This window comes from Drosophila mauritiana, chromosome 2R (genome assembly GCF_004382145.1).
Source record: "Drosophila mauritiana strain mau12 chromosome 2R, ASM438214v1, whole genome shotgun sequence".
Classification (NCBI taxonomy): Eukaryota; Metazoa; Arthropoda; class Insecta; order Diptera; family Drosophilidae; genus Drosophila; species Drosophila mauritiana.
In genome coordinates, this window is record NC_046668.1 from 6,620,868 (window position 1) to 6,646,653 (window position 25,786).

A 25,786-nucleotide genomic window follows, 5' to 3' on the forward strand; every position below is an offset into this window, starting at 1 on the left:
AATAATATACATACGGACATGCATATTTAAATAATTTTTTATACCTTTTATAAATTTTTTTGTATTATTCAAAACAATAAAATATAATTTGATATTTCTTTCGACGGCTACCCCTAATGGTGTCTCAAAATCGATAAAAATGTAATCGATAACTGCCAGCAAAATGCAGTAAAGTAGCGAAAGGCAATTATTCCATATACCTTTTACGACTCGGGTTGCTTTTATTGCTGAACACGATTGGGGATATTTAAGGCTGATGTTTAATGTGAAGCTACGCAAAAGAAGTCACTGGAAATAATACATTTCACCTAAGGTATGATGTGGAAAGTTCGGTAATCGCAGTGCTTTGAAAGTGGATAACAATCAGAATCACACAAATACAATGCCATTTAGCCAGTGAAAAACAATTAAATAAGTAAATGCGACGAATGGGTTTCTTTTGTTGCATTTTGCACATTTGCCACGCGACAAACCAAGCCGAAAATAGATTAACAATGATTCATTGCGAAAACAAAGCCAAAAGTGAGGTGGTGGACTAAAATGACGTATTGCTTCTTCTTCCCCCCTCCCACACCACTCAAAAACCAACCCATTGCAGGTTGTCTCATGCCTACAAAAACATGTTTGATTTCCCCATTATCTCATTTCCAAGACTAGCTTGATTTATAACGCCTTTGTTGGTGCTCCTTCTGGCTTCGTCCATAAAGATACAGTATCTGCTAGTTCTAATTGGGTTAGTCTGTGGGCACATTGCCTTCCAGACCAGCATCTGCATCTGCGGTCTGCGGACTTTGTTTGTTTTGCCCGAGTGACCCAAAAAGATTAATCTGTCTGGGAGGCGTGCCAGAAACCGATCAGCTGGCATTGTGTTCTTTTTAGAATCAAATTTCCGGATTTTCCCACGGCCTTATCAATATACAAACAAAAAGGAATTGCATCGAAGAAAATTCGATCAGCTGCGCTCTTATCGAGTCTTTACCAGTGACTTTGAACACACTACTAATAGCTTCTGGTTTTGTTGTTTTTAGTGATTTATGGTCATGTCGGAAGACAGCAACAATGCCTACTGCCAGGCGGTGGCCAATCGCACTTCGTTCTTTACCAACGCCTATAATGGCATTCCGGAAACCCTAATACTCAACACTATTTTGTGGGTACTCCTGATTCTTTTGTTTACGGTTCTGCGACACCAGGCCGGTGACTTTGGACGTCTGGCGCTGGTCAATAGCAATGGCAGCAAGAAGCGTTGGACTGAGATTTTCTACTCGCGCGCCGCCAGTGTGGTCGATCCCCAGCCGAGCACTTCAACGCAGGTGTCGCCGAGACCAAGTACCACCTCCCAAGGAATTCCCGACTCCACGCCCTTGTCCCCCATCCAGCCGGAGGAGGGGATTTTCGGCTGGATACGGGTTACGCTAAAGCTGCGTAAGGAGACCATACTACTGCATACTGGACCGGATGCCGTGCACTATCTGTCCTTTCAGCAGCACCTGATGGCTGTAATGGCATTGGTTACCATCGTCTCCGTGGGCATCATTCTGCCTGTTAACTTCCTGAACGGGCCCAAGGAAAATCCGTATGATGTGAATGCCTTCGGACGCACCACAATGGCGAATCTTTCGCCGGATTCGCCTTGGCTGTGGGTGCACACGATCATCACGATTCTGTACATTCCGCTCGTAGTGCTCATCATGCGGCGCGCCTCGGGACGGAATGCCTTCAAAAAGGCAGCCACCCGCACGATTATGATTTCAAACATATCCTCCAGCGATCGTAACAAGACTGTGGTACGGAACTATATGCAGGAGCTCTTTCCGGACGTCACCATCGAGAATGTGTCAATTGCGTACAACATTTCACGACTCTACGTAAGGAACGCCGAGTTCGAGCGAGTTCACGAAGCACGATTGTACTGCGAGCAGCATAGGAACAGGGATACTCTCATGGTAAGTTCATTCACATCAAAATTGATGTCAAGAATCCGTTTCACACAGTCTATTGTAGGCCAAGCCAGACATGTGTTCCTGCAAAAAGGAGAACGCCTACGAATATTATCAGCGAGAGGAGCGCAAGTTGTCCGGTGATGTTGCCCGTCTACGTGCTTCCACAATGAATGAGCCCCTGGACATTGCGTTTATCACCGTGTCCACTGTGCAGGAGGCCCAGAACATAGTAACGCACTTTACACCGGGCACCTACCGCCAATGGCACTTGGTGTTTGCTCCGTCGCCTGATGATCTCTTTTGGGAGAACCTAAATGTGAATAAGAGTCACTGGTACTTGAAATTCTTCTGTGTGAATGCAGTGCTCTTTCTTGTTCTCTTCTTCCTGTCCACGCCGGCCATGGTGGTAAACCTTCTAAACAGTCGACCATGGGTAAAGGAAACGGAGGGTAAGATCTCGCCCCTCGTTGCCGACTTCCTGCCCACATTGATGCTCTGGACTCTTTCGGCACTGATGCCTGTGATTGTTGCCATTTCGGACAAGTGGATGCGGCACTACACGCGCTCTAAGCAGAACTACTCAATCATGACGAAGTGCTTTGGCTATCTGCTCATGATGATCATGATTCTGCCTTCCCTCGGACTGACATCGGCACAGGCGCTGCTGGAGTGGGGATTCTTAAATCAGACTGATCGCTGGCAGTGCATTTTCCTGCCGGAACGCGGCTCCTTCTATGTGAACTACATCATTACGGCTGCGTTTATTGGTACTGCGTTGGAACTGCTACGCTTCCCGGAGCTGATTGTATACATCTGGTCATTGCTAAAGGCGAAATCCAAGGCCGAAACGCCGTACATTCGCAAGGCTATTCTAATTGAGTTTCCTTTCGGAACGCACTACGCCTGGACAACGCTCGTTTTCACCATAGCCATTGTGTATAGCGTGGCTTGTCCGCTGATCATGCCGTTCGCCATGATCTACATCTGCCTAAAACACTTCGTGGATCGCCACAACCTCTACTTCGCCTACGGTCCGTCAAACATGATATCACGCAAGGGTGGTAAGATCCACTCCACGGCAGTTACGATGACAAAGTTCTCGGTCGTGATCCTGGTGCTGGTCATGGCCATGATTTGTTTCTTCCGTGGCGATAACGGAATGGCTCGATTCCTGCTGCTTATCATCACCCTGGCTATCACCATGACTTTGTTCATCTTTATGTCACCAATTAAGCGGTGTGCGGCCACGCGCCGCCCAAGCATTGTTGAAATTGCAGGTCCGGCACCCATCTACGTGCCTGATGTGCTGAAAGATAATGGGATAAGGACCAGCAGTGTGCGACCGTCAGTGGCAGGATTTGGGGGCTACGGCTCCGACAGCGTGTCTGAGTACGACAGCTCACAATACAGCGTCAACAGTGTTGAGGCGTAAATGGTATTATTGTCGGGAGACGCTACAAATATTTTTGTAAAATATCTACGAAAGCCACTGAGAACTTTGCAAGTTGGCGGCTTTGATTTGCATACGAAAGAATGACAGGAGGATAACACCAAGGCAATTTGTGATACCTAAACCAGCCTCAATGTCATTTTTAATATGACCTCCGCACGCGAAAGCGATAGCAATATTTATTTCTGATCTGTATATAATCTACATAATTTCCCAATTTTATCTGTAACAACTGTGTATATACTATATTCCCTTGCTAAATGCTTAACAAAGGGCTCGACGCTGATTTTTTAAGCAGTAATGCTGGTAATATTTTACAAATGAAACACGAAGTGCATTATATTTTCACGTAATTTTTTATTTATGGTAAATAAAAAACTATTAAGTTATGCGTATCTCTTTTTTGCATACAGAGCTACTAGTACGAGTTATAATTAATTTAATGTTTCCTTTAGAAAATTAGCCTGCAAATGTCACTTCTATTGTTAATTGAAGGAGAATTATCAATTAAAAGTAAACAAATTAGAATTAGTCCAATAAATAAGTTTATTGAACCCCTAGTTTGCTTTCGGTTCGAAAACTGTTTTAAATTGCTGGAGGCATCGACGTTCAGAGGGCGATGACCTATTTCAAAGGACTCGGCTTGTAAAATAAACGCTTAATTTATTGTATGATAAGGTAACTTACAAAAAGAACTGTCGCTACACTACTAGCTGGCGGATTGTTCAACGATTTAGTTATAGAAACAAAATTACAGCTGAAAAACTCTGAAGATCGCCGATCGGACCAGGGCACTCCAAAAACTTCATTAGACTGCTAGTATTTATGTGTATGGTATAGAGCGAATTACAATCGAATCGGTGTTCGGATTTCACAGAATCTGAGGCCATTTATGCCACATAGTTGTATTGGTTTTGATTATCCTTGTCCCGCTCCATGTAGTCGCGGTCGATGAGCGACTCGATTCGCTTCTTTAGGTCAGCGGGCTGGAATACCAATAAACATATTAGCTTCTTTTTACTAAGAACAAATAGGATTAGTGGACCGACCTTGACGGGGAAGGTAAGCTGGTTGAACAGCTCGGTGATGAGAAGATTATGGCTCAGCGTTTTCCGCATTTTCATAATGCGCACAATAGCCGCATCAATTTGATACTGGCGATCCTGAAATACACGCTCTTCCGTCGCCTTTTGCTCCTCATTCTAATGGAAAAGGGGAAAGATTAGGTCTGTGCAAATTACATCAAAACTAAAGGCACTTACTGTCTCCTTCATCTGTATTTGGTTGATCTTGATTCTAAACAATTTGTTTGTGAACTCATTGTTAAAATCGAACTGATCGCCATCCAAGATTTCGCGTCCTTTCGGTGTTTTTGTTATAACGCGGGCGCGCCCACAAGCCAGGGACTGAAGTGTTCGACGCAACTCACCATCTTCGATGAGGGTGGCGGCCAATATCTCCTCGTAGCTCAGAACTGGCTTATCGTTAAACAATAGAAGCACAAGCGCTTGAAACAGCGAGACCAACAATTCTTTTGGACCCTGTGAAACATACGTAAGCATTGCAACCGCATAGGAAATAAGGAGCCATTTTAGTTACCGCATCGAATTGAGCACGCAGCATACAATTTCCTAATGTAGGCTGCCACTGCAACTTCCGCCCACTATGCTTTTCCAGATAAAATTTGTTGAAAATCTGCTGAGGATTGATAAACTGTGGCGGCATTGTGACCTCTGTAGGCGCATATGTAGGCCAGTAGCCCATGGTCAGAATGCTGACGCACAAGTCCAAGTTGTGGACATCGCGGTTGTTGCTTAACGCGTGTCCGCGGAACGCAATGTTGATATCTCGGCTCAGTTCCATGTCCTTAAACATGCCCTCCAGCTTGGACGTAAACCCTCCACCGCACTCCTGCTTAAGCTTGGAGAGCATACTCTTTTCGGAGTCCACTGATGCCGATTTGCCCACAAGTAATCGTTTGGCCAAGTCCTAAGAAGGTATTCGTTATTAAATAATGCTCGATATACAAAAGATGGACACAACCTTTTTGTAAAACGCTTCAAATACATCTTTGCCATGTATAAAACGAAACAGAACCATGATTTTATCTAGAGTCTTTTCCAACTCCTCATCCGTGGTTCCCTTGTTGCCAGAACGCAGTTTCATATCTACGTATTTAGCTAATGGAACAATAAAGTTTAGCAAACTCCTTTAAATATAGTAACAGTGGGCGCTTACCAATAAGCTCGGCCGGCTTGTTGGCACGTTGGTTGATAAAGAACTCAAAGGCCTCGCGCAACGAGTTTGTGAATTTCTCATTGTGCTCAAAGCAGGTGCGAACTATGACATCCATTTTATCCTTGAAATCGAGCAAATCTTGGACCATGCTCTTATCCTTCTCGGGATCGATGACAATGGTGCGTCCCTTTTTCTGAAAGTAAGCACATATTCGCGCTCTATTATTATGTTCTACTACAGTTAAAACAAAGGTAGCTTTTAATAAATGTATAGTACTTAACATATCCATACCTTAATGAAACCGTTGAAATTGCCGCACAGCTCGGATGTTCCATTTTTGACTCGACTAAGCAGCCCGTACAACAGTGTGAGGTCACTCAGTCTGTTGTCTTCCAACAATGAATCCAAGCCCTTCTGCAATATGGACGTTAGGTGTTCGGCAAGTAACTCTTTTTCCACATTGTAAATCAGCGGATGTCTGTAAGAAATACATTAATAATTGTTTTTATTTTTGATTACGCCAGCATACTTGGTGCTCGAGTCCAGATAGTGACGCAAACGCTCGTTCTCCTCGGCCAAACGCTTGTTGACGTGCTGTAAGTACTCAGGAACTTCTAGTTCCTGCATCTTGCGTTGACTCTCAGCCTTATACAATTGGTTGGTTGCGTCGAGGAACTTCTCCTCAAAGGAGCTGGTGTAGATCTGCAGGTCGCATAACATGCGAACCAAGCTCTTCAGCAAACCACGGTCCACGGTGGAGCCTTGCCGTTCTTTTTCAATAAGCGTTAGTAAACCGTCGACGGTTCGCTTTTGGACAACGCTGTTTTGAGCAAAATGGATGCGAAAAAGGTCCAGCCCCATGTCCCAAATCGAGTGAATGGTCGAGTTTTGCAGCACATAAGTTCGATCCATATACAAGAATATGCTGCGAATCATGATCATTTGTTGGCAGAACGAGAGCCACCAGTGGTTGATCTTTTCCAGCAAAATCTATAAGACAATATAAGTTGACAAGTAAGCCTTTAAATGTGCTCCTTAAACAGGAACTTACCAGTTTGTCCATGCTGCCGCCGGTGAGCTCCTTGAGCTTAATATTGCGCTTTACGTGTTGCTCTGTTAGCTCCTTGAGTTTCGCGTACAATTGCGCATCCATCTTGTGGCTGCACATGTTCACCACCGCCTGGTAGAGCTCCTCCAGCGAATATTTAATGGGCTTGGAGAGTTGGATGGCGATAACGGCTTCTTCAAGCTTCACGTACGTGTCCTTGGAATAGTTATCGGGCAGTGTGGGCTTATCTAAGGAAGGAAGTTGAATCATGCATTGTAACCACAGTTTTGATCTAGACGGGACCTACCCTTAAAGTTCTTAATCACTATCTTCTTGACATCGCCGGGCTTGCTATTGTGAATAGCCCCCATGCGATTGAGGAGATTTGAGGTAGTTGAAGCCGTGCGGATCTCGCTGCCGCCTAGCTTGGAGAAGTTTGGCAGGCGCTCGCCGTTGGTGGACGCAGAATTCATGTTTTGGGCAGCGAAGGCACTGCGGCCCAGGTTCGAGGCGGCGGCAGCGGTGGGGGCGACGTTCTCGGCCTTCTTCAGGCAGGCGGCGATGTTCTCTGTGTTCTCGTGCAGCTCAGTTGTGTCCATGGGCTTGTACTTCTTGGCCGCACTCATAGCTTAGGGCCCCTGCTGCCAGCAGGATCTCCACTCCGCTCCTGTTCTCCTGATCCTGCCCTGCTTTCGTCGCACCGGCTTTGCTTAGTCCTGGTCGTGGAGATCGGTTATTGATTGCTGGCTTTACCTTTAAGGGCAGGGATTGCAGTTTGTATTTCGATACGTACCCTTCTAATGATTACCAGCAAATATTCGTAATATTTTTGCGACTTTTGCACTGGGGCCGTCAATAAATTGGCAACTTGCGAACTCAAGGCGAATTGACTTCCTGTGAATTTTCCGGCTGCGAAGTAGGTTTCTCCTACAGACGGCGTCCTTTTGGACAAATGGGGTTCCTTCTGCGCCTGAGAGACTATTCAAATCGACAAAACTTCGCAAGTACAATTACACAGGCAACATTTTATTATTTCGTTTTTGGTTGCATGCGGAAAATATTGCTTTTTAGGATATCGGACCAATCAAAACATCGATTGGCTGCGGGTAATCGATAGCTCAGCGGGTAGCACTGCTTATCGATATTGGTGTGAAACAGGTTAACATTGCCTATCGCTGTTAGCACGACGCATTGTTTTCCTAAAAAGTATTGTTTTCTTTCCAGAAACTCTGCTTTACAAGCCCACATAAAATGAAAACCAAAGCTGAGAATCAATCGCCTTTGAAAACGGCACCGCGTAAAATAAAGGGTGAGAATTTTCCAGCCAGGAGGATACCCGCAAATGTTTTAAAACGCACGCTTGAGATCGCCACCAGTCCCGAAGATGGCTTTTGGGTGAACCAAAACCCATCCTGTGGTCCTCCGGCCAGTAACGAGTTTTACTTCAACGTTCGACGATCCACTGCGTACGAGAAACTACGACTGGCCCGGAATTGCCTTATGCAGCGGGACTACAAGAACTTGGCCAAAATACTGGCATCCAATCATATGGGAGAAACTCTGCTCCAAAGGGCCTCCTTTCAAATATTCATGGAATACTCCAAGGTTCTTCAAAAGTGCCCAAAGTTCTACACGAAAATGGAGCAGTTGCGAGTGGAGGAGCCGACCCCTTCGAAGAGACCCACAGATGAGGACAAAGAATTAGACGAATCATTAAATGATATTCTATCCTAGTTACTTTTTTAAAAAGCTAAAACCATTATCTTAAAAGAAAATAAGAAAATAGTAAATTAATCTATAAATTCTTAACTAAATTAAGGAACAATATTAAGAACGACAAAATTAGGCAAGAAATATAATATTAACACCACATAAAAAATGCTTAAACTTTCAATTATAAACTCAATAGTAACATTTTTACTAATAACAAATGTTTTCCCATTAAAACTGCGGCCATCCCAATAATATTTATATTTGGAAGTGCATCCCTTAGTAGGTGTGCAACGTTTTGGGATGGAGTCAACCAGGTCTGGCACCGAATTCCTTAATTACCCAATGGTTTTCTTTTTTAGATGGCTTAGAAGCTACAACATCCTTTTTAATATCCGACCAGAGTTTTTCGATGGGATTACAGTTTGTCGACTGTGCAGGCCACCCCAAAACAGAAATAGATTTATTTCGGAGCCAATCCTCGTGTTGAAAGACCCATTTTAGCGGCATATAGTATTCGGCAAAGGTTGGCATCACCGTCTCCAAAATATTCACATAAAAGTGTTTATCCATGTTGCTTATTATTCAATGGATTGGACCAACTCCGTATTACGAAAAACAAGCCCATACCATTAAGCTGGATCCCTGTGCCTAATTGCTATTTTCAGTAGCAGTTTTAAATGGATCCTTGTTGCTGTGAGAATGGTGCTAAAGGATTGTTTTCTACCACTTGTTTCGGGCTTCTCATAGAAGGTGATTGCATTGCATATTGAAGCATTGAAGCAATTTACCAACATTTCTGTATTATATTCCTTTAGAAGTTCATTTTTTGATCATGTTACGTTTTTCTGCACTGCACTGCTTTCCACGTCCCATTTTAATAATTTTTTAAAGTTACGTTTTCCCTAACGATGCAAGCAAGTTGAAAGAAAATTTGCTTATTACCAAAACAAACCTCCGATAAGTATCGAATTTTTGAAAAATAATTCGAGTGCTGGTTTTCTGCCGGCAAAAAAAAATATATATACATATATAAATATCATTTAGCCTATACCCATTAACCCACACAATAAATCCGACCGCTTATTGTTTTTGGTAAAAACACAACCTTATATATGTGTATATATGTAATAAGCGTTATGTTCTTCCGTTTATTTGACTTACATATAATATCAATATGCTTTAAGGTTTTGCTAAATAAATACTGAAAAGTGTATACAAAATGAGTAAAAAGAAAAAGGTGTGCAGTGTCTTAAAAAAATGATTATATACACTTTGAATTTTCAAACTAATCATATGTGATAAGCAAATCTCGACAATTGATATCTTGCAGTTTGTAATTTTTGGATACGTTTATACATATTGGGTACTTAATTGGTAACAACTTCTAGGTACAAAGGGCTTTTGCTCTCCTTTTTGCAGAATATGCTCGTATTTCTTTATAATTTTGTCCGCAACAGGGATAGTTTGGGCTTGGGTTTGGTTAAATTGATATTTCTTGCAACGTTGTTTTATAAACTCTTCGTCAAACCATTAACAACAGATTTAGAATACTTTAGAGTTCGAGTGAAAACCAAGATCCCGACCAGGTCGGGCCCGTGTGGATATCGTTAGTATCTGTTTATGGCAGCATAAAGTACAAGCATACAATACATGAGTTTATCTCCCGACAATTCTTCTGACATTGAGTAACTTTTGCGCACAGCGTTTTAGGCTAAGATACAGTTAGATCTAGTTATGGTACGAATTACAGCATTTGCAGGACATATTCAGTTATTAAAGCGCTAACCTTGGAAGGAAGCCAACGGGAAATGCACAGCAAGATCGCTACTTAAAGGCTTTGATTGAAATACAAGTGTAAATGAGTAGTTGGCTTCTAAGCTAAGAGTAACTTACTTGAGACGTTTACATGTTTAGTCTTAGGCAAATTAATAGTCAAACGCTTTGTGATAAAATAGTCGTAATAAATAAAAACTTGTTTTATATATCATTAGAGTTTAAAAGACGCATACACACATCTATATATATCTATATACAATCACGCGCAGCCACACTCTAGCACTCAGCACAAACAGGGGATTGATTAATCAGGCAGCATATGCACGAAACTGACGGGAAACATGCCCTTCCTCGCCGGCTGTCCCTCAATAATGCCCTCCATCCAGTTCTCGTCGTCGGTGCGCTCGTTCAGCACGATCAAAATCTCGCCTTCCTTGAACTCCAGCTCATCATCGTTGTCCGCCACGCAATCGTAGAGAGCTCGGCACCGCCGCTGACCATTCTGGAAATGGTGATATGGATATCTCTTCAATAAAAACCAAGGATATTAAATTAAAACCCTTACATAGTGGAACTTTCCGCCCAGCCCAGTGCCACCGGTTTTCGACGGATTGTCCGGCGATGAGTTGAGGCGGTCGTTGTCGCTCGAGGACACATTCGACTCGGCTGAGTGATCTAGGCCGCCACCGGAGCTGTCCATATCCGTATGCCAGGACTCGTAGTCGGGAAAATTGGCCGACTGATTAACCAGCTGAAAGATTTCAAAGCGAAAACATTAGCAAGGAGATAATTACAATGGCATAGACGGCAACAACAATTGAACATTGAAAATTATAGATTCGATATAATTTGTAGGTATGGGCGGAAAGGGTTAGAGCTTTTGAGAGATGCACAAAGCGAGACACTTATTAGAGAAACGACAACTGCAACAGCAAGAACAACTATTAAATTGCGTAGTTCGCTTGTCAAACATTGTATGAAAGTGCAAATGAGCGGTGGTGCTTGCCATTTACCGTCTCCTCGCTGGACTGGCATCTCAATTGAGTGATGTGTTGCTTGCGCTGCAAATTGTTTTCCGAGTGCGGATTAGATCAAATACAAAGAAAGATTTGGGTGTTGATCTACAGGACCTTTTCATAACCCACTAAACGTTCTTGGGGGACTTACCTTACGGGGAGGCGCCACTGGACCCTCGTCCATGGAACTGATGCTCTCGTTCGACTGTCCGTTTGATATTTCACGCTCTGTCGATCAGAATATTAAAAACACTGCAATTTAGTTGGCTGGTATGACACTCACCTGATGGCGGTCCTGGTGGCGGAATCTTTGGCCTGGTTAACGCCGATTTGTCCACATGCTTCAGCGTGGGCAACTCCCCGGTGGGCGGCAGAACAAGCTTGGCGCCCGCTAAATGGATATTCCTGTTGAGCGACTCACCGCTGGGTGAACGCTTGTGGCCGAAGGTTGTCATGGCAGGCATTAGACTGTTGTTGCTCCCGTTTCCGGATCCTCCTGGATCCTGGGACACTCCATACCCGTATCCTCCTCCGCCCCTGGGACTGCTTTCTACGCTCCGAAGGTGCGGCAACGTGCCATACGCCACGTCCAGCGACTGGTTCTTGTGATTAATGGCTCGTATGTCGCTGGCATCGAAGTTTTGCGAATGCCTTGGAGGATGAGGCAAAGTCCCGTAAAAAGAGCTGGACGAAGCGCTGCCCAATGTCCCGGGCGGTGGTGCTGGGGCTGTACGCTTCTTCAGCGAATTCATGTTGGCCGTAGATGTTGATTTCCGAGCACCTGTCACATGACCCCCCAGATCGCTTTGCATATTCAAGCTGTTTCGCGCCGCACGAACGCTCTGGCTGGAGGCTGAACTGGGACTTGAACCACCATTCCCGGGCCCATTGCCTCCAACATTGGTAGCACTGCCCAGATACTGTCCCACGCTTATGTGCTGTTTGGGTGAAGTCCCTGCAGAATGCGTATAGCTTGGCAGACCGGAGGGTAGAGTAAATTGCCGACTCGGACAATTGGCGATTGGACTAGAACTGGACTGTATGGAGTCGCAAGTAGAAGAACGAGAGCGCAGAACGGGCGAGTCCCCGCCAGCAAAACTGGGGGGACGCGAACGGGATTTCTGCAAGTAAACCGAAAAATGATCAGCATAGAACTTGGCTAGTCGGAATGTGCTACTTACGCGCTCATCGATGACTGTTTCATCGTCGCTGAAATCCGTGGAACCGTCCTCGTTTGGCAGATTCCAGTCAGTGTTGATGTGGTCGAAGGCGCTCTTCTCCCGCTTAATGGCACATTCAATCTGCAGGATAACGAATGCTGATTAATATTGATTCGAGTGGATGCATATTAAGAGACTTACGAGCTCCCTGCAGCTATTGTGTCCCATTTCTTTGGCAATATCCAGAGCTGTTTTGTTCTGTGAGTTCTTGAGCTCATAGTCCGCTCCAGAGCGGAGCAGCAGCTTCATGCACTCCCTCCGATCGTGCAGAGCGCACAAATGCAAGGCCGTATTCTTTCCAGTCACATCCAGCAGACCAGCCGGGTTGGTGGCTTTGTTAAGACCTTTGGGCGGCATATTTTGGATGAGAAAGTCGACTATGTGCAGCGTGGATCCCATCTCGCGCAGCACGGCCAGATGGAGGGCCGTCTCTCCGGCATCAGAGCTGGGCAGACAGCAAGTGAGATCCGCTCCTTCCGCCCACACCTGGAGCAACTGACTCATGTCGGCGTTGACCACAGCCTGCTCTAAGTCGCACCGTAAGTCGTTGTCATCCGAGCAGGTGCGCATGACATAGCGCTTGGCAACATACTTGGCGCGGATAAAGTCGTAGCGCTCTTCCCTGCAAAAACATATTAAAACTAAGCACTTGGAAGTAATCGCTACCATGCCAATAACACTTACATGCTGCTCTCGTGCTGAAGCTTCCCCCTTCCCAGCTTCGCCTCCATAATGTCGTTCAGCGTGCTGTTGCCCATGGCACGAGCGATCAGCAGGTTAGCCGTCGTCAGGTTGTCCAGCGTAAGACTCTGGATGCGCGAGTGGTGCACGCCCAGATCGCGATGCACCCCAGAGCACTGAATGCACACCAGAATGCCAAAGTTTAAACTGATCCAGGTCACATCGTTACGCGATCCACAGTCACAGCACCGATCGTTTCCCGGCAGTAGCTGTACATATCGGATCACAGTCTTTTGCAACTCCACCAGACTTGGACTCATCTGCGGATTGGCGTGCTGGAAGGCCTTGGTAAGAGCTTTTTCCTTGCAGTTCACCAGGACTGCCATCCATGCCTTCTGATCGCCTTCATCCTCCGCCTGAAAGTGATACGGACGATTGTCTGCAAAAGGGAAGAGCACAATGATCATATTAGTATAAGGGATGAGAGAACCAAGTCTTTACAAGTCCTATGGTGCTTCACTTACAGCTGATAAGATCAAACCCGCGCTTGTCATCCGGCACCGGCTTAATCTGGCAGGTGAGCAGATTTACGCGTGTTGGCGGCTTCGATTCGTCGGCATGGAAGATGTCAAGAAAACCATCGCTGGTGACCCGGCATCGTCGTTTCTGCCACACGCGACGCACCTTGCCCTCGCTCTTCTTGAGAAGGTGGCCTTGCCGGGTGACGCCGTGGTGTTTGTCACCTTGCAACTGGTGGAGGGAGTAACCAGCTCCCCCACTTCGGCTCTCCGACGATGGCACATTGTCAACTCGCTCAAAATCTGGAGTGCTTCGCAGAACTGTTCGCAGGTCCAGCAAACTGCGACGGTCCTCGTCTTGCTTCTGCTTGATCTCATGCAGCTTCTCGCTGAGGTCGCCGATGTATGTGCCGAAGTGCTCGATCGTCTGTAGGCCGTCCTTAAAGTAGCTGCATAGACCATAGATGTTACTTCTAATCTGTGGACATAGCATAACTATGTTGATGTACTCACTTGCTTAACGCGTGATAATACTCAATAAGGTGCTGCAACAGCTCGATTCCCGTCTTGGTCTTAATGTCTTTGTACTTCAGCAAATACTCGCAGGTCTGCAGCTGGTAGAGTCGACGCTCCTTCTCCATTTCTTCGGCCACCACAGCGGCGTCGATCTCTGTGCGCACCATACCCGCCTCTTTGGCCTGGGCTTTCTTCTCCTTCTCAATCTTGATGAACTTTGCCTCGTAGTCCTTGGCCGCCTTGTCGAACGGCCGCTTCATGTCCCCCTTCACGCCACGCAGCTCGCTCTTAAGCATTGAGTCCACCGGAAACATCACAATGTTGTTGATGTTTTGCATCTGTTTTTGTGGGTAAACAAATTATCTCTTAGATAATACAATAATGGTTGCAAAACCGTGATGCCTACCAGGGTCTTCATCAGCGCGCTGAGCTCCTTGGTGACAACGCTGAACTTAAGGAACGCGGCGCCGATGTCCGGCTCATCCTGCTCAATAACCTTGCCGCCCAGCCGCTCCAGAGCTCGCACCATAAACATCTCATTGTCCACATGGGCTAAAAGATAAAAGCGAAAGCAAAGATTATTTGGAAGGAAGTAACAAATGGTATCGTATCTCAGGGAATGTACTCACTGTTTCCCGAGTTGTGGATAGCCTTGACCGCTTTTTTCAGCTTAGTTAGACCCTCCCGGTCGAACTCCAATCTCTGAAAGAGATAGTTATTACAGTGATCAATTGAGCATGGTGTCAAAGGGAATACATAAAAGTGGGTTGTTTGTTTCGCATCATGGAGAGGCTTTGATAGAGGGAATTCTTCAAATTTCTAAGACCGATCAATTGTATTTAGCGTTTCAATAAACGACCTGCACCTTCTGTGCTTTAGATGAGCAACCACAATGCATTCCCAAGCTTAGCCAAAAATGGGAAGACACAATAGAGGAAACGCCTTGGACGGACGCCGAATGAACAATATTTTCAGATTGAAATCGCGTCAATATCGGCATTAGGTATTCAGTTCGCCTGTCGGTCGGTTGACCAACGCCATCCCTTCGATACTCCCCTCACATTTTATGGCACCAGCTAATTGAAAATGTACGACAAGGTCACTTCTATTATTAAACTTAATAACCGAACCAGCCCCATTTCAAATGCAGTCGCATGCACCAATTAAGACAGCAAGTGAAAAAGATTCGAGGCAATTTCCCTACCGACACACACCCCCTTTTTCCAGCATAAATGTTTTATGCGGCAAAGTTTTTTATAAGCCAAAACCGGAATCGCATAAACAATGATTTCAGTACATTTCCGAAGTCGAGAAGGAAAGAGTTCGTTCCCCCATTGACCCGATGACTCTCCCCAATTGCCTCCAATTCAAAATGCTGTGTTCAAAATTGAATTAGCCGACAAGGAGAGGGGCGCAGGGATCCTGACACGGCTGCGAATCAAATGGGAATCGGCAAAGATCGCTTACATTCCTGCTGAAACTGATATATGAGCTAGCAGCCAACAACTGCCCAATAAATACTGCAGATTAGATTAAATGTTATGTGATGTTCGGCCAAGACCGAACTCCGGGAAACCTGACTATTTGCGATTGCAATTCTATACTACGCGATAGTCGCTGAGTGGCAAACATCTGGGGACAAACGAACCCCTAGCAATCCGCCATCGGCTGGAGAAGATTAGTCATGTTGTAGAGGTTGAGCAAATTACTGGGAATGCAAACAACACGCCTAGACCGAAAACAAAAACCAGCTAACAGCTAACGATATTCGTCCACTTGTTTTGCTCTTTGGACGAGTTGTGCGACCAGTTAGCTGTTTTGATAACAAAAGATGCTAATTTGTAATAAGTCAAAGCCCCAGAAGAAGGCTACAGCAGCACTTTGTTGTGGAGCGGCCAAATGAATGGCACAGAGAGAAACTCTTGGACGCACCAAATTAAATTTCATTTTAGACAGTCAGTTTTACAGCTGCTCCAAATATAATAAACACGCAATGGGAGAGACTGGCTGAAAAAAATGAAATAAAATTCGTTTAACTGGCGGGGAATGGAGGTCACTGGGCTGCTTGGGCTACACCAAAAATCCATCAGCGAAATTAAATATTAAATGTTTGACGTGGCGTCCAAGAAGGCGGCCCAGAGTTCCGGGAAAAACCGGGCATGACGTGACCGACCAATAAATCGTCTAATTTTGTTTCGCCGGGCGCTGCATTAGCCTGGGGAATTGGAGCATTATGTGTACATTGCACAACCGGCCCACTCAAGGGTCTTTCGGATGACAACATGGATGACTTTTCCACTTAGGCGTTCTGTGTTTTCTGTGGCCGATATCCCCAGCTGACTGAATGTTTCCGTACGGGAATAGCCGTGGTTCTCGGATTCGCTGCTCTTATCACACGCCTTTTTCCGGCCGTAAAATACTCTTTGTGTGCTTAGCTTTATCAGCGGGCGTATTATATCCGTGTACTTACATACATATATGCACATGAAAGTGGAGGCGACATCACAGCTGCCTTGAGTAAATATAGAAATTGCAGCATGCTCATGTGGCAGCCACTCCCACTTCGGTGCCCAGTTCCCTGCGCCCCTAGCTCCATATGCATTTGCACGTTCCGGAATGCACTTTGTATTTTCATTGTTTTATTTTTGTGGAATCGAGGAAAACCACCTTGCGGGCAGACAGAGAGAGCGCCAGCCGGGAGAGAGAGACCGCACTAAAATAACAGGCGGTGCCTCATTTTGGCGCCGCGCCAATTTACAAATCTGTCCGCCGCAGCCCCCCGGAAAATAATAATCATCACCGTTTGGCAGGGGGCGTCGTCTGCCATTTTAGCTGCAGTATCGCCTTGCTCCTGTTTTCACTTTCACCGACATCGATCAGATTCCATTGAATTAGAGGAACTTTGTTATGCAAAACCAATTATGGTAGAATTATTACTCATTATGCGCAGATGGATCGGAATTTTTTGCCCATTGAAATAAACAAGTAATGATGATAACACATTCCTCACTCTCCTTAGCCTACAAAGATATTAGTTTTTGAACATTAAACAGTAAAGTAATTTTCAGCGGTTCAAATGCCTTTAAATTCAGTGACCCCTAGACTGGGATTCCCGGAACACACCTGTAAACCCACCTGGATAGGCCACCTTGTACTAGGGATTGCTTGGGCTGTAGGTACACAGATGGTCTGCTGTCTGGACTACCTGCCTCTACACAAGGAACATGGCTCAGGAATTGCCTGGACAACACACTTACCTCTTCCAGGACGCCAATCGTGTGGCGGCAGTCGGGCATCCGCGAGGCGAAGGTGGAGGTGGTGGGCGAACTGTAGTCGGAGCGCGTCTCCTCCACAAACTCGGACACGGCAATCAGGGATGGCGGCATTTTGCTGCTCAGGATATCCCGATGTCCTGGTATATACAGCGTATCTTTTACTCACACGCACACTCACACACACACACTCACGAACGCACGCGAGTCGCACGCACACCAGCTCACGCCCAAGGCCGTGGAACGGGAGCAAAATGGGAGTGGGAGCGGGACGGCGAATAGCTGAGAAACTACCAGGATAACGCCTTTAAGCACTGTACGTGTCTCTGCGTCTTTGTTCACTCCCGATTTGTGTTGTTGCTCGTCGCACTTTCCCTGGCACTATATCCATATATCCACACACTGGCGTTCTCATCATCCTCATGCGATTTGGCTTTTTGCTTTTCGCTTTTCGGTTTTCTGCGTTTTTGGTACTGCTCGTACTACTCGAGATGCACAATTAACTTTGTCTCTGGGCGAGGGAAGTGCGCAGTACCCGGAATCGCGGCAATCATGGCAGGATCAGGAACACACTCGGACTGGTACTGCTACTGGGACTGGGACTCGCGGCACTGGACATGGTCGACCTAACTTTAGGCGTGATTTAATACTTTTGTTTTATTGCGATTTTGTGCTGCTGGCGTCTCGCTGTTGTTACCCTATCGATATACTATCGAAAGCAGCAGCCCTGTTTCGCTGACTCACAGTTTCGTCGGCCAATTGAGGTAGCGATAACATTTATCGACCGCCAGCAACGCGGTGTGGATTTTATTCGGTTTTTTTCATTTTCACTGCATTTGCATTGACTTTCAATACAGAGTAGAACAAGATGGCTGGCAAGCGACAAGCCACTTCGAACCTGAACCACGAAAACTGGGACGTGGAGGAGGAACCCGAGGAGCGCGGCACCTTCCGCACGGCCACCGAAGAGGAGCTAAAGACACGCGTTATCAAGAAGGCGCGCCGCAAGATTGCCGGTGGATCGTCCGCCGCTGAAGAGGATGGCGCCGAAGAAAAGACTGCACAGCCCAAAAGCGTGTTCAGCGGATTCTCCGGTAAGCTATCAAACCTGATCCGACCTGAGGGACTTGCTCACACCGATTGCTTTTAGGTTTCGGCAAGCCGGCTGCGAGCGCAGCCGCGAGTTCGCCTTTCTCCTTCCTGGCCAATCTGCCAGCTCCAGCCACGACCTCCAGCAGCGAGCCAAAAAAGTCTGCATTCTCGTTTGGGTTCAGCTCGGCCGATAGGCCTGCCAGCACCAGCATTTTCGGCACCGCCAGCCCCAGCAACACGGCCGATAGGCCTGCCAGCACTAGCATTTTCGGCACCGCCAGCATCAGCAGCACGGCCCCGTCTCCTTCGCCGGCCAAGGAATCAACAAGTACCGTCGATGGCGCTAAGCCGACCACCTCGATATTTGGCAACATATCATCTGCCAAGAAGGAGAGCAGCGAAGCCAAAACGCCACTAGCCAGCAGCAGCAGCACTAGCCTCGCATCCACCATAGAGACCTCCGAGTACCGCGAATGCGTTGCTGACCTGAATCGGTCCGTCATGAAATTCTTGCAGGACCAAATTGGCAAAAGTCCCTACTGCATACTGACTCCAGTGTTTAAAACCTATGATGAGCATCTAAAGGACCTGCAAGACGAGGAGAGCGCCAGAACGAACTCCACGAAATCCAAAATGGCACAAGCCCGTTTTGAAGAACCAGTTGCGAAGGTGTCCCGTGCATCGTCGCCACCAAAAGCGGCTGCTACGTTTACGTTTGGCAAGCCAAGCGCGCCAATAGGCGCCAGCGTATCGGCCTTAGCCAAGAAACCCAACTGCACCATAACCAGTGGTGGGACAACCACCACGACCACAACACCACTGGTCTCCTTCGGTAGTACGGCAGCGTCCACTGCGCCAGTGTCGTCTTCCTCCAGTATCTTCAGTTTGACAGCAAAGCGCACTGGAGAAGCCAAATCGGATGATGCCCCTAAGTCCAGCATTTTCAGCTTTGGAGCTAAGGATACGACCACCAAAAAGGATGAGCCTAACTTCTCGGCACCGAAGACCAATGGCTTTTCATTCGGACTGAAAAGTAACAACGACGACAAGCCAAGCACCTCGTTGTTTGCAGGTTTCGGAAAAGCGCCTGAAGGAGCAGGAGACGGCGCAAAGGGCTTTTCCTTCACCAACAGTGCCACGCCCTTCTCTCTCGGAAACATTCATCCGCCAGCTGAAGCTGCAGCGTCAGCGGAGGAAAAAGAAGAGGATACGCCCCCAAAAGTCGAGTTTAAACAGGTGAATGATAAGAGAATTTTCTTTTCGAAGAGAAATATAATGTAACTTCTACTCCAAACAGGTTGTGGAGGATGACGCTGTATACTCCAAGCGGTGTAAGGTATTCATTAAGAAAGACAAGGACTTTGGCGATCGTGGCGTGGGCACGTTGTACTTGAAACCTGTCAAGGATTCCGAAAAGACCCAACTGTTAGTCCGCGCCGACACCAATCTGGGCAACATCCTGGTCAACCTTATTCTTAGCAAGGGTATACCTTGCCAGCGCATGGGTAAGAACAATGTGCTGATGGTCTGCGTGCCCACGCCAGAGGACTCCAAGGCCACATCGATGTTGCTGCGCGTAAAGAACGGTGACGAAGCCGACGACTTGCTGGAGAAGATCAAGGAGCACATGAAGTAGAGGATAGACAACTAATATGAATTCGTACATATAGATGTTGTTTAATCGTTTGTATTTTGAAAGCTATAAATGTACAAAACCCTGGAAATAGAACTCAAGAACGTACATACAATAATGATAATCAGTCGATTGTGGGTATAATGCTTTTGGCTTCAATCATATCTTTAAGATGAATACTTAAAGTACGCACATCCTCAGAAGACTCGTCCAACCCACTCATATAATATTGACTCAATATGCGACCGATTTCGGGGGGATAAGCTACAAATTTTAACGAGGTCAGTTTCGGGTATACAATTTAAATTGATAGTCGCTTACTTATTGTTTCCACTGTTACAATTTTGGTGCGCCGGTTGACGTAAGTGCATCTCCCGGCAATAAATTCGGTTGAGCCAGATTTGGCGTTTCCCTTAATCTTCAGCAGTTTAAATATAACCGTATCGCCCCTGGACGGCAGGCTAGTGAGCGGAGTTGCAGTCCGCAGTAGGTTCCTTATAATGCCCAAAGATTGCCTATCTTGTACTACTAAGATGTGAAGGGCACTCATAAGCATAGAACTACCATTTTAATGTCTCGGATCTCACCTGGAATCGGCTCAGAGTCGTCGCATGTAACGTCGATATTGGAGTCATCTACCAACATTACATCGTCGTCGGAATCGGATACTAGTTGTTCCTCAAAAATGGGTACTTTTTCCGTTTTTACATCCTTCGAATCAACGTTATTTTTAATCGGAGATGCATTTTCGTCATCTGGCAAAATTTTTTCGACTTTGGGTGTTTTTTCCATAGATGTGTTGTTCTGCAGAAATGAATCAGTAAGCTCAAGTGGATTAGTTGCTTCAGCTTCGGACGGAATAGTGGTCTCAGCCTCAGTAGAATTGTCCAGATAAGCGGATTCAACTGCTGCCATGGCCTCCGGAAGAGTGGTTGATGTTTCAATGATGTTTTCGGAAAAAGTTGCAACTGCTGTTTTTATATCTTCTGAAACAGTTTTTTTATCCTTTACATCTGGAGATTCTTCGTCATGCAAAGTGGCGATGGATTCGAGCTTTAAAGTTGAATCCTTCCCATTGCTTGGGAATTGTTTAGCCGTATCACTCTTAACCCCTTTCTGCAGAAACAAACGAGGGCTGATGGGCTTAAGTTGTATATATTCCAGAATTTCAATTTGTTTTTTTTTAGTGGGAAATGGAATTATGCGCGGAACATTAAAGGACATCTCCAAGAGAGGGGAGCGGAACGAGATCGATGGGAGGCTACCAGCAATGCCAGGACCCTTCTCAGTTTGGTCCACAGCCAAGTGTGTTTTGTCCTGCTGCTCCTCTGGAGTTTCGTCTTCCTGCAGCGCTACCACACCGGATTTTTCTGATAGAATATCTTGATTCTTGCTTTCTGACATTTTACTCTCCTTGAGCGTGCATCGAGAAACACTCTTAGGAGCAGGTTCATTCTGTACCTGCTCAGATGCCTCGGGCGATTTGGGCGGTTTCTTGTTTTTGGATTTTTTTTTAATCTGAGGAGCAGATTCCTTGTTCTCTGTCTCGATGTTCGTTGACATGCTAGAAACTTCTGTCTGAGTTTCAGGGGCCTTTGGAGTGCCCTTGTTTATGAAGAGCTTTGACTGCACAGAAGGTCCAGGAGCCTTATCTAGAACCTCCTTCTTTCTCACACAAGACGGATCTTCCTCAATATTGATCCATTCTGAGTTGTTCTGGTTCTTGGAGCGCTTTGAAGGTCGGAGGGGAGTGGAGGCGGTTAGGTGAACCTGTTCCTCGACGGATCGATTCTTGCGCTTCTTACTGGATTTTACAGGAGCAGGGCTCACAAATGTATCACTATCATGGCTGGCAAACCGAAAGGCTCTGCAAGAGATGAATATGCTGAAGTAGCAGGTAAAAAGAAATAAGCTCACCTACTTGAGTCCTTCGGCAGAGTTCAGCACTTTGATAGACTCCCTCGGGGGCAGAAAGCATCCATCTGCGGTGAGCAAACTTATGTCCTTCTGTTGGAATGCAATTTATTAATAATTAGCAGTTGGAGATTCTTAAAAATCTTGCCAAGCTGAAGAGGTTTTGTATGTGGTCCTGGAGGTCCTTGATGTTGTTCCATGCTGCATCGATGAAAACCAACGAATTTCGTCGTTCGTCCTTGAAAAAGTTTGATAGATCCACCTTCATGCTGGATTGGCGCATTTCTGACTTAGTTTTCTTACGATTAAAATTATTTTAAAATGTGCTAACATGACTAGAGATGGAAGTATGTTCGATTTCGTTATCGTTAAATCGATGTGTTTATTTTTCTGTAAAATGAATGTAATTTTTTCATAGTGATTTATAAAAATTGAGCTTATTTGAATGACAAACTACATTAATATTAAACAATTGCAATATGGAAAATAATATATTTAAGTCAACAAGATTTTACTTTAAATAATTTAAGTTAGTTTTAAAAATGCCTAAGGCAGAGAGCTGTAATAATAAATAAATCAAAGCTTTGCCTCTTTTTTTTTAAAGTCCCCAATGTTATCGATAGCATTTACGAGGTACGCACGACCGATAGCGATAAGACAGTTCTTGTGTACAACGAAAACAAATAGTTCTTATCAATAAAGTTAGGCATTAATCACGGCTCCGAATTAGATAAATGATGTAATTCCGCCACGAGGACGCCGTTCCGTTCCGTTCCGATCCGATCCGACTCCACTCCAAAATGAGCCACGGCGACCAGAGTCAAAACCAGAGCTGCCAGCGGAGTCAGGCGCTCACTGGCGGTGGTGACTCCGCAAGGGACAGGGAGAAGGAAAAGAAGGGCTGGTTCCACTCGCTGACCAGGCGCAAGAAGTCAGACTCGGCGCTGGCCGTGTCTGCATCCGCCTCCACCAGTGGATCCCAGAACAACAACAACGAAGTGTGCGTCCTTGAGGCAGCGGACTCTTCCATGGCCAGCTGCAGCAATGGAGGCACGGGCACAGGAACTCTGCGCAGAAGGCGGGACAAGGACAAGCGAAACGTGTTTGCCAGACTACGAAGGAAGGTTGGCCAAGGGCTCAGCTCCCTGCGAAACTGGCACTCCATGGGCGACTGCGACGACGGCGGAACCACTGATGCCACCTACGAGTTCCTTACGCCGGCCATCTGTCCGGAGCCCACGCTACCATTCACACACGACTACTTGCGCTTTATCCGGAAGAAGTGGCTGGAACGCGAGGACGCCCACTCGCCCAACCAGATCATGTACAAGGCCTGCTCCGAGATGCTCAAGTAAGCGCCGTGTTTCTCCGTCCATCAACGATCGATGACTCATGCCCTTTGTTTGTTTTTAGCCAAGTGTGGTACTGGGGTGAGATCTCCAGGCGCGATTCGCAGCGGCAGTTGAGCGACAAGCCGACTGGGTCGTTTCTAGTCCGCGACTCGGAAACCAGCGGATCCCAATTCACGCTCAGCTTTCGGATTGTGAACGTAACCCTGCATTATCGACTGGAATATCGCGACAATTTTTGGCACTTCGAGGAACTCAAGTACGAGTCCATTGTGGAGATGATCGAAGATATCTTGCACCGCTGCACCAACGACAACTTTGTGTGCTTTGTGAAGGTTCCCAACGAGATGCAGCCACCGTTTCCAGTGATCCTCAAGTACCCGTTAAGCCGGTACGCCAACATGCCCAAGCTGCAGGACCTATGCCGCCGCGTTCTGCAGCGCCAGATGTCGCGCGAACAGCTGGCCCAGTTGCCAGTGCCGGCGCAGATGCTGGAGTACTTGTCGGTGGAGCGGGAGCTGGTCTTCCAGAGCTAGGCATCCGCCGCCCGCCGTCGAGAAGCCGCTGGTCAAAGCTTTAACACTGAAGTAAACGCAAGCGCGTACACCAAAGAGGTCCGGGCGAATGGAATCCCAGCCTGCAGTTGTTCGTAATGATATTTGTTGGTCGGATTGGCAATATGTTGTTGATGCATTTCTACGCCCCCGTAACTAAGCGCACAGTCTCTCTTCACGTGCACGCCGGAATCCCAGTGCACAGAATTTTACTGTATTGTATTGCTAAGTACCATTAGTACTAGTATCTTGTCTAGGATAATGTATTATGTTATTTGCCATATTTAGTCTATTGGTTTGTTTTATATGGGTCCTGGTCAAGTCTATACTCTGCACCACAGTGTGCAAATCCTTAAACAAATTTTTAAACATTGAACTATTGCATATATGTATTAACGTTAGTTCTAAGCCAGATGTATCGTACTATTTACGTTGTTTGCATTTTTGTATTCCTAACTTGGACACTAACTTTTTGCTAATCTAGATTGCATGGAATTTAGGCAGCTTTACGGCAATCGAATACGTTCAATGCCAATTACTCTTGTTGCAACGTGTATGTATTTTATTTAAATCTATCTACGAATATTTTACAAGAACAAAATATCAATCAACTCCTTGAGCGATCTTGCAGTCAAAGGAGATCGCAAATAAAGAAAAAATCACACATCTGCATGTTTATTCAGAAGGGGAGATTTTGTTCTTTAACGTCCTCCTCTTCGTCCTCCAGCTCTACATGGTCATACATGCGATAGGCTTTGAACTGGCCCAGCTTGACACCATCCACGTAAAAGAAACTGAGAAAACAACTTCGGCACAGGTAGGAGGGATCGTGCAGCTGTCGCCGGGACTGGTTCACGATGAAGCTATAGCTGCGAATGCCGCACATATAGCAGGTCCTGCGGTTAAAGGTGCTGAAGGCGTGAGGATAGGGATACAGGCTGCGATCTGGCCGTTTACTGAGCGGCGTTAGCACCTCGATCTGGGAGATCACGAACAGGTGCTCGCAATTGCCGTGGTGCAGGTAGTGTAGCGGTGACCCGGGGCTGACAGTAAGATCGATGAATCTTTTGCCCTCCATACTCTCCACCTTAAGCGTTTCTCCGTTCACTCCGTTCGCTCTGGCCGCCCACTGCAACACGGTCTTGGAATAGTCGGGATTGTTCGGATTGCGCTGGTCGTTGTAGAATGTGTCGTTGATGAAGAAGTAACCGGGATTTGTGTCAATGGATGGCAACGGTGCATCCGGATCGTCGCTGATGTCGACAAAGCGTTTTCCATTGCAAACGCAGCTGATCTTGTCCCGCAGTTCGGTCAGATAGTTGCTGCCCAGACATACGAATTCCTCGGCGAAAACGGGAATCTCCACCTTAAACCCGCGATGGTAGGCTCGCGGTGGTCGATAGACACGCACGGTTAGCTCCAGTTCACCGCAAGCATCGAGGTGGAGGTTAGGAGCGTCTGTCGGCGGCGGATTCAGTTTGTGGCTGTACTGGGTGCGTCCAAAGGGACACTTACGGGACTTGTCCTTGTGCTGGCTTAGTGCCGTAAATGTGGAGGGCACATGCTGGTTCTCCTGTGGCAGAGAAAAGGTTGGGCGGCATTTGTCTGCGGCGGGCTGGAAGACTGCAATCGAGCTGTCGTCTGTGGACTCGATCAAGTCCAGGGAACAGTTATCAGACACGTCGACAAGTATTGGGTTTGTTTGCAGAAAGAAGGGCACTTCGTCTGCAGTACCGGATATCTTATTTTGATAGTCGGATAGAAAGTCTCGCAGGTTTAAAGCTGGCTTCGTTGTCATATAGGTGCTATCCATGGTACTAAGGGGTATGCCTTGAAAATGTGTTTTCTGTTGA

At 46.3% G+C, this 25,786-nt stretch overlaps 8 protein-coding genes across 14 annotated transcripts; 4 read left to right on the forward strand and 4 right to left on the reverse strand.

The window, feature by feature from the left end:
• The first annotated feature begins 148 nt into the window (after positions 1-148).
• On the forward strand, positions 149-4,017 carry LOC117137986 (CSC1-like protein 2). Its single transcript, XM_033299770.1, has 3 exons — positions 149-313; positions 1,029-1,946; positions 2,005-4,017. Exons 2-3 carry the CDS (start codon positions 1,035-1,037, stop codon positions 3,373-3,375), a joined length of 2,283 nt encoding a protein of 760 aa, XP_033155661.1. The 5' UTR covers positions 149-313; positions 1,029-1,034; the 3' UTR covers positions 3,376-4,017.
• On the reverse strand, positions 3,922-7,770 carry LOC117137985 (cullin-4A). Of its 3 annotated transcripts, none has more exons than XR_004459172.1 (11): positions 6,987-7,305; positions 6,683-6,927; positions 6,161-6,621; positions 5,923-6,109; positions 5,632-5,824; positions 5,437-5,573; positions 4,993-5,382; positions 4,656-4,934; positions 4,443-4,595; positions 4,081-4,379; positions 3,922-4,017 (listed from the first exon to the last, which is right to left on the reverse strand). XR_004459172.1 is itself a non-coding variant. In XM_033299769.1 (11 exons), the coding sequence occupies exons 2-11, from the start codon at positions 7,303-7,305 to the stop codon at positions 4,284-4,286; spliced, it is 2,460 nt and encodes an 819-aa protein (XP_033155660.1). In that variant the 5' UTR covers positions 7,306-7,395; positions 7,473-7,770. The 3 variants fall into 3 exon arrangements, 2 of the variants coding, with proteins under 2 accessions (XP_033155658.1, XP_033155660.1); XM_033299769.1 differs by lacking the exon at positions 3,922-4,017 and adding an exon at positions 7,473-7,770 and having other exon boundaries at positions 4,284-4,379; positions 6,987-7,395; XM_033299767.1 differs by having other exon boundaries at positions 3,922-4,379.
• Positions 7,771-7,853: 83 nt separating this feature from the next.
• Positions 7,854-8,626, forward strand: LOC117137993. Its single transcript, XM_033299780.1, has one exon. It carries the CDS (start codon positions 7,931-7,933, stop codon positions 8,411-8,413), a length of 483 nt encoding a protein of 160 aa, XP_033155671.1. The 5' UTR covers positions 7,854-7,930; the 3' UTR covers positions 8,414-8,626.
• Positions 8,627-9,712: 1,086 nt separating this feature from the next.
• Positions 9,713-18,099, reverse strand: LOC117137984 (arfGAP with SH3 domain, ANK repeat and PH domain-containing protein). 4 transcript variants are annotated; one of them, XM_033299765.1, is made up of 13 exons: positions 17,377-18,099; positions 14,749-14,821; positions 14,526-14,671; positions 14,117-14,457; positions 13,610-14,052; positions 13,089-13,524; positions 12,546-13,026; positions 12,366-12,485; positions 11,468-12,221; positions 11,336-11,412; positions 11,182-11,229; positions 10,734-10,919; positions 9,713-10,670 (listed from the first exon to the last, which is right to left on the reverse strand). In XM_033299765.1, exons 1-13 carry the CDS (start codon positions 17,503-17,505, stop codon positions 10,473-10,475), a joined length of 3,432 nt encoding a protein of 1,143 aa, XP_033155656.1. In that variant the 5' UTR covers positions 17,506-18,099; the 3' UTR covers positions 9,713-10,472. The 4 variants fall into 4 exon arrangements, with proteins under 4 accessions (XP_033155656.1, XP_033155653.1, XP_033155657.1 ...); XM_033299762.1 differs by having other exon boundaries at positions 11,468-12,305; XM_033299766.1 differs by lacking the exon at positions 11,182-11,229 and having other exon boundaries at positions 17,377-18,098.
• Positions 18,100-18,163: 64 nt separating this feature from the next.
• Positions 18,164-20,231, forward strand: LOC117137989 (nuclear pore complex protein Nup50). The gene is made up of 3 exons (XM_033299773.1): positions 18,164-18,485; positions 18,542-19,719; positions 19,781-20,231. Exons 1-3 carry the CDS (start codon positions 18,260-18,262, stop codon positions 20,117-20,119), a joined length of 1,743 nt encoding a protein of 580 aa, XP_033155664.1. The 5' UTR covers positions 18,164-18,259; the 3' UTR covers positions 20,120-20,231.
• LOC117137987 (coilin) lies at positions 20,155-22,377 on the reverse strand. Of its 2 annotated transcripts, none has more exons than XM_033299772.1 (5): positions 22,179-22,377; positions 22,038-22,123; positions 20,704-21,983; positions 20,438-20,641; positions 20,155-20,380 (listed from the first exon to the last, which is right to left on the reverse strand). In XM_033299772.1, the coding sequence occupies exons 1-5, from the start codon at positions 22,311-22,313 to the stop codon at positions 20,241-20,243; spliced, it is 1,845 nt and encodes a 614-aa protein (XP_033155663.1). In that variant the 5' UTR covers positions 22,314-22,377; the 3' UTR covers positions 20,155-20,240. The 2 variants fall into 2 exon arrangements, with proteins under 2 accessions (XP_033155663.1, XP_033155662.1); XM_033299771.1 differs by having other exon boundaries at positions 20,438-20,644.
• A 291-nt stretch (positions 22,378-22,668) lies between these two features.
• On the forward strand, positions 22,669-24,597 carry LOC117137991. The gene is made up of 2 exons (XM_033299775.1): positions 22,669-23,381; positions 23,444-24,597. Exons 1-2 carry the CDS (start codon positions 22,831-22,833, stop codon positions 23,913-23,915), a joined length of 1,023 nt encoding a protein of 340 aa, XP_033155666.1. The 5' UTR covers positions 22,669-22,830; the 3' UTR covers positions 23,916-24,597.
• LOC117137990 (snRNA-activating protein complex subunit 3) lies at positions 24,473-25,766 on the reverse strand. The gene has a single exon (XM_033299774.1). The coding sequence runs from the start codon at positions 25,744-25,746 to the stop codon at positions 24,613-24,615; it is 1,134 nt and encodes a 377-aa protein (XP_033155665.1). The 5' UTR covers positions 25,747-25,766; the 3' UTR covers positions 24,473-24,612.
• Between the last annotated feature and the right edge of the window lie 20 nt (positions 25,767-25,786).